Below are 6,000 nucleotides of genomic sequence, written 5' to 3'. Positions count from 1 at the left end.
TAAAATAGATATGTAATGAATTAAAGAGGACTGGTTTTGGAATCACAAAGAATGAGGTTTCAGTTCTGGCTCAGCCGCCTACAAGTTATTACTAGTTCATTCATTCTTTCTTCATTTATTCACTAGAGTATTTATTGAACTCTCACTAGACATTAAGCTTTGTGGAAAGAGATAAGGATACACAGGTGAATAAAACATTATTCTTGTTTTCAAGGCCCTCACATTGGGGAGTGAGGCAGGGAGAGAAAAAGTCTTTAACAGATTGTATCTGTACAATGATAGAGCTTTCTACAGGTTGTTATTATGAAAACTTTATGACTTTTCACAATTTAAATAGCTTGTCTGAGCCTTGGGTTCTTCATTTGTAAATTAGGAATAATTATACCTCACTTTCAGGTACAGTTGTTGGCATATAAGATGTATTAACATTGCAAAGCCAACTACTCTGGAGAAAGGCTTTTGTGTGCCCTCCACCTTCCCCTTTATGTAAACTAAAAACAATAAGTGATCATTTAACAAATTGTATTTGAAGGCTTACAATTCATTTGAAGTATACATTTACATAACTTTATTACAATAATAACAGATATGAAAGGAGATTACCCAAAATCTCACCATCCTAGAAAATCAATTATTTTTATTTTTTATTTTTTTTCTTTTTTGTGACCGGTAAGGGGATCACAGCCCTTGGCTTGGGGTCGCCCAGCACCGCTGCTCAGCCAGTGAGCGCAGCGGCCAGTCCTATATGGGATCCGAACCCGCGGTGCGAGCGCTGCCGCGCTGCCAGCGCCGCACTCTCCCGAGTGAGCCAGGGGGCCGGCCCCGAAAATCAATTATTTTCATTTGCCAGCCTCACTTCCCAGTCTTTGTCCATTTTATGAAGCTGTATCCTTACCAAAATGCTTTCATGTTGCTACAAGTTGTTACTAGTAATAATATTTGTAATTTTTAATGACTATGAAATATTTAATTGACTGGATTCTTGTAATTTGCTTAGCCATTCCCATGTTGTTCAACACTTCGCTTGAGAGGCAGAGTGATTCAGTGGAGAGAATGAAAACTTCGAAAACAGATCTTAGGATTGAAATCCCAGGTAAACCTTTTACTAAGTGTTGGGGTGCAAAAAGCTGTTATCCCCAAAATATGGTGCTTTGACAGGCTGAAATAAAGAAACAGCCTCAAGGTCTCTCTGACCCTCTTCTGTCCCTCAATTCTCTGTCACTCTCCAAAGCACAGGATGAAGCTGTTCCCTCATCTGCCTAAAGTCCCGGACGTGCAGGAGAAGATGACGATTACCTCTGGTCCTTTTCCTGAGTTTTCATTAACTTGGATCATCACAGGAAGGAAGACTGGAGTCTGTTTACACACACCTGGACTAACTTTTATCATAGATCATTGTCTTTTATTTCGGTCCCATTCAGTATTTTGAAGAGAATCGTTTACCAGTCATTACCTGCTCTGAGGGCCAAATAGACTTTGTCCTGGGCCACTGTATGTTCTCCAGGCCCATTGCATCCCCCTAAAAATCATTTACTCCTATACTCTCATTTCCCCTTTTCCTATGGGGATGGGTATAAAAGCTCTGTACCCCAATGGATAATTGGGACACTACTCTCTTGTGATGCCCCCATGTTTTGCTTTCACACAGCACGTTAAATAATAAAATTTCTTATGCCTTTTCTTCTTATTGATCTAAATTTGTCAGTGATTTTTATTAATGAATCTTCAGGGGTGAAGTTTTCCTTTGGCTCCCACATAAGTGACCTCGGACAAGTTATATAACCTTTCTGAAATTGTTTCTTCGACTCTTTTAAAGAAGGTGTTTTAATAGAGATTATGCTTTTACTCTGCATTACCAGGTGATTTGTATCAAGTCCCAACTAAAAGTTGGATACTCAATGAAAAGCCATAATTTCAATGTTTGGTAAGTACAAATATTGAACGTGATAAATATCTTTCACACATAAAGCTCATTTAATCTTTTGTATTATTTCCTTAGGATAAAGTCTCATAAATGGGATTACTGGGTCAAAGAGTATAAACCTTTTTATGGCATTCAGAAACATCTCAAATTGCTTTTCAAAAAGTTTTCTTTAATTACATAGCTACTAGCAATGGATTGCATTACACACTGCATCAGATTCCCTTTATGGTCACCATGGGCATATTATGTGAAACCTTTGTAACTGGTTGTTTTAATTTTCTTTCTGCGGAGTGTGAACATTTTTTCCTTCTTGAACAGCAAGACTTGTTTGTGGGAGCCACAGCTCAGACAGTCACGTGGGCTGCGGCCTCTGTTTGTGGACTACATTTCCCAAGGTGCTCCGCGGGAGCGCCTACAGGAAGTGGCCGGAGCATCTCCCGCCTCCACGCCGAGACGAAGAGGTTCTATCCGGGGCCTTGGAGCTTCTCTTTCCTTTCGCGCCGGTTGCCGCTGAGCGCGGCGGGTCCATGTGCGCAGTGAGTGGCGCTATTCCTGGCCCAGTAGCACCCGATCCCCGGGTTTGACCGAGTCCGCGCCGCGATGGACCCTAACACCATTATCGAGGCCCTACGGGGCACCATGGACCCAGCCCTACGTGAGGCCGCGGAGCGCCAGCTCAATGAAGTAAGGACGCCGGGCCGGCGGCGGCGGCGGCGTGCGGGCGGGCAGGCGGACTGTGGCAGGCCGAACCCTCTGGGCCTGGCCAGAGGCGCGGACGGCGTCGCTGAGGGGCCCAGCTGGAGGGGTGGGGCGGAGATCTGACGGAGAGTGCCAAGCCGGGGCGCCTCAGTCTGGTGCGGTGGTGGTGGCTAAGCCAGGGCTGCTTTTGCGTCGGATCCTGAGCTGGGCCTCTGGCTGCGGTCGAGGCATGAGGAGCCGGCCGAGGCGAGGCGGGCGTGACGGGCTGGACACATGGCCGGCTCTGGTGGTTGGCCTCCTTCTGCTTCATTCCCAGTTCGTTCCTCGCGCCCAGAAGGGGACGAAACTCACTGGAAGGTTTTGCAGACGTTTCCAAGACCAGTCTCGCCGGCGCTGGGTCTGGAGGGGTCTCCTGGGAATGCAGACTGGTCCACTGGGGGCTGCGCCTGTCAGCCTTTCACTTCTCTGATCAGTGGCCTGCCTCCCTGGCGCAACTTCCTTCTCTCCGGTTGAGTTGCTAGGAAAAGCGTTCAGCGGCAAGCTCGTGCCTCTTTGGCAGGGCCGGGGTACTGCGGGATACCCGTATGAGTCTGATCCTTGCTCTTCTGCTGTCATGATGCCTCAGTCGGGGAGGCTGTGTGATGTAGTGGAAAGGGTCGGGTGACGTTCACCCTTCTCGGTATAGCTGCACCCCTGATTTGTTGAGTGACCTCGGGCAAGTCACTTAACCTCTTGATCCTGAGTTTTTCCCCATGCATAAAATGAGGCCACAGGGTTGATGTGATGGTCAAGTGAGATAATGTACCTTGAAACGTGCCAATCTGCATATTCAGATATTGCATTCGCTGAGGGTTGGTTTATTTTTTCTCCATATTTTTGGGGGACCACCCCTTGGAAAACAGCTATATTACGTGGATATTTTATTGTACCATCTTAAGCGTCATTCTTTGTTTCTAAACTTTTGCAGTTTTATATATTAATGACCAGTACTTTAAAGGCTTCTTAAAAGGGCTGCTGTAACTACTATGCCAGTTAATAACTGTCTTTTAGTATACTACTGAATCTGCCAGCTTTAGTGAGCTTTGTTTATTTTATTTATTATTATTATTCTTTTTGTTTTTAGTGAGCTTTAGTGTATATTCATTTTCTTGCTGCTGGCCGGTTTGGGGATTCTATAGTGTTCTTTTTTCAACTTAAAAGGACGTCCCACTTTTAAGTAGAAATTCAGTTGTTTTACTCTCCTCTTAGCCGGTAGGTAAATATTTAAAAATATTATTTATATTGTCTTACTACAAGCAGTAGGAATATTACTAATTGAACGTATTCAATGCACAGTACTGTACTAAGGATCCCTGCCCTCAAGGAACTTATAGTTCAAGACCACCCACAGAATTTAGACGAATTAGCTGTAAAATTATTTAAAAAGTTAAATCCACGAGGGTGCTTCAAAAAGTTGGTAGAAAAATCGAATTGAAAGGTGATATGAATCTTTCTATCGACTTTTTGAAGACACCTTCTGTTTTATATATATGCCATCATTATACTATACTGAGTGACGATTGCATGCTCAAATTCTCAGACTCAGTCAGCTTGGAAAGAACTCAGATTTCTTTTGGATGTATATAAAATAGTGAGTTGAAACAAATTCTCACTTTGAATCATTATTAAACTATGGGGTAAGTTATGGATCACTTTGTGTTTTGATTTGTTTTGTGATAGACACTGGTTAAGATTATTCTGCTAATGAAGTATTAATGCACGTATAAGCCTAGAAAACCTAAAAGTTTAGTCATAGTAATTTCTACCATGACTTTGCTCTAGTAGCACATTATTTCGACTAAATATACTGGTGTGTAATTAAAAAATTATTACTTGAAAGAGTTCCTTCTCATACAAAAACAATACTTTCTGCACATTTGAAATTCATTTATTCCTCAAGCAGATTTTGTGTGTCTAGTTATATACACAAACATCTTGTAATAGAGACCTGGGGTAAGTATTTCACAAGCTAGTTTTTGGAAGATAAATACTGTAATCAAAATAGTATTCAAAACTTTTTTTTATTTAACCTTTAAGCTGTTGTTTGGAATACTATGGAACAGTGAACACCGCTAATCTTTTCTGTCAAAGAAGAAGTGTCTGGCCTGTATTTCTGTGGTTGTTAGTATTTACGTTTTGCAAATTTCTTTCAATTATTACACCTAGATTTTTTTTCATAGTTCTTCTAAAGGTAACTTTTCTGGTAGAATATTTACTTTCATCTCTAGTCTTTATTTCATTTTAATGCACTGCCTCCCCCGTCCTTTCCATTTGAATACTTTTTTCTTTGACTTTCTTGTGACAGAACCTGGATTTAGAAAAAAGATCTCAAATAAGTCTTGAATATAGTAAGAATGAGGAAACAACATTTTATTTCTGAGAGGGTCTAGCTTTGGAGTAGATAAGATGAACAGTCATCTCATTCCACAGAAGCTATGTTTTGGTTCACTTAACTAAAAGAAAAAGGTCTTAAATATTTGAATGACTCTTTGCTAAGTAATCACTGACTCTATAAAAATTGTAAATGTTATCAAAGTATTTGTAATGTAGATAGTTTAAAATGCCTCCGGGCCTTTGTACTTAATTTTTGCTTGGAAAGCCCTGTCACTCAGTGATCTCCCTTAACTTGTTCTTTTACTTCCTTCCATACCTATTCAGAATTCTCCTTATCACTGAGTTCTCTGACTACCACACTTTCTATCTCCCTTTGCTTGTTTATTTTTCTCAATAGTGCTGATTTATCATACATATTTTACTTGCTTTTTGCTTTCCCCACTATAATTTTCAAGTTTCCTAAGGTCAGGAATTATACTATCTTTTGTTACTTTTATTCCTTGATTTGTCAATTTTAGACTCTATTTATGGACTTCCTGTTATAATAAAAAACAGTATAGGCTTTAACTGTTATATCACCCCCACCTCAAAGATGTTTGGGGTTTTTATATATTTTTATATCACATATAGATAAAAGTAAGAAAATTCCATTAGACTCATTAGGGAGCACAGTAAGGACTCTATTTTTGACAGGTATTTTCAAAATACATCTGATGGAATGTTCCCCACTAACTTATTCTGTAGTATGAGGGTACTTCAAAAAGTCTGTGGAAAAATTCATACCACCCTTTTTTTTTTTTTTTTGGTGGCTGTCCAGTAATTAGATCCGAACCCTTGATGGTGGTGTTACAACACTGTCCACTAACCAACTGAGCTAACTGGCCAGACCCCTCCTATACATTTTAAATTCTATTTTTCCATGAACTTTTTGAAGCATCTTCATGTGTTATGTATTTTGATGCCTTTTTTTTGTTGGGGGGTGGGGGAACCACTGGTATAATTTT

General features: G+C 40.7%; 1 protein-coding gene across 2 annotated transcripts in view; it reads left to right on the top strand.

The window, feature by feature from the left end:
• The first annotated feature begins 2,374 nt into the window (after window positions 1–2,374).
• Window positions 2,375–6,000, top strand: part of IPO7 (importin 7) — a 52,915-nt gene continuing 49,289 nt past the window's right edge. The window contains exon 1 of one of the 2 annotated variants that reach the window (XM_008576131.1): window positions 2,375–2,608. In XM_008576131.1, coding sequence (XP_008574353.1) covers window positions 2,525–2,608 — 84 coding nt within the window. In that variant the 5' untranslated portion in view covers window positions 2,375–2,524. Of the gene's footprint in view, window positions 2,609–3,813; window positions 3,875–6,000 lie in introns of those variants that run through there. The other variant, XM_008576133.1, reaches the window with a different exon arrangement.

This window comes from Galeopterus variegatus, unplaced genomic scaffold (genome assembly GCF_000696425.1).
Source record: "Galeopterus variegatus unplaced genomic scaffold, G_variegatus-3.0.2 Scaffold1297, whole genome shotgun sequence".
Taxonomy (NCBI): domain Eukaryota; kingdom Metazoa; phylum Chordata; class Mammalia; order Dermoptera; family Cynocephalidae; genus Galeopterus; species Galeopterus variegatus.
The sequence above is the reverse complement of the archived record's forward strand: the minus strand, read 5'-3'. Positions and strand labels throughout refer to the sequence as shown.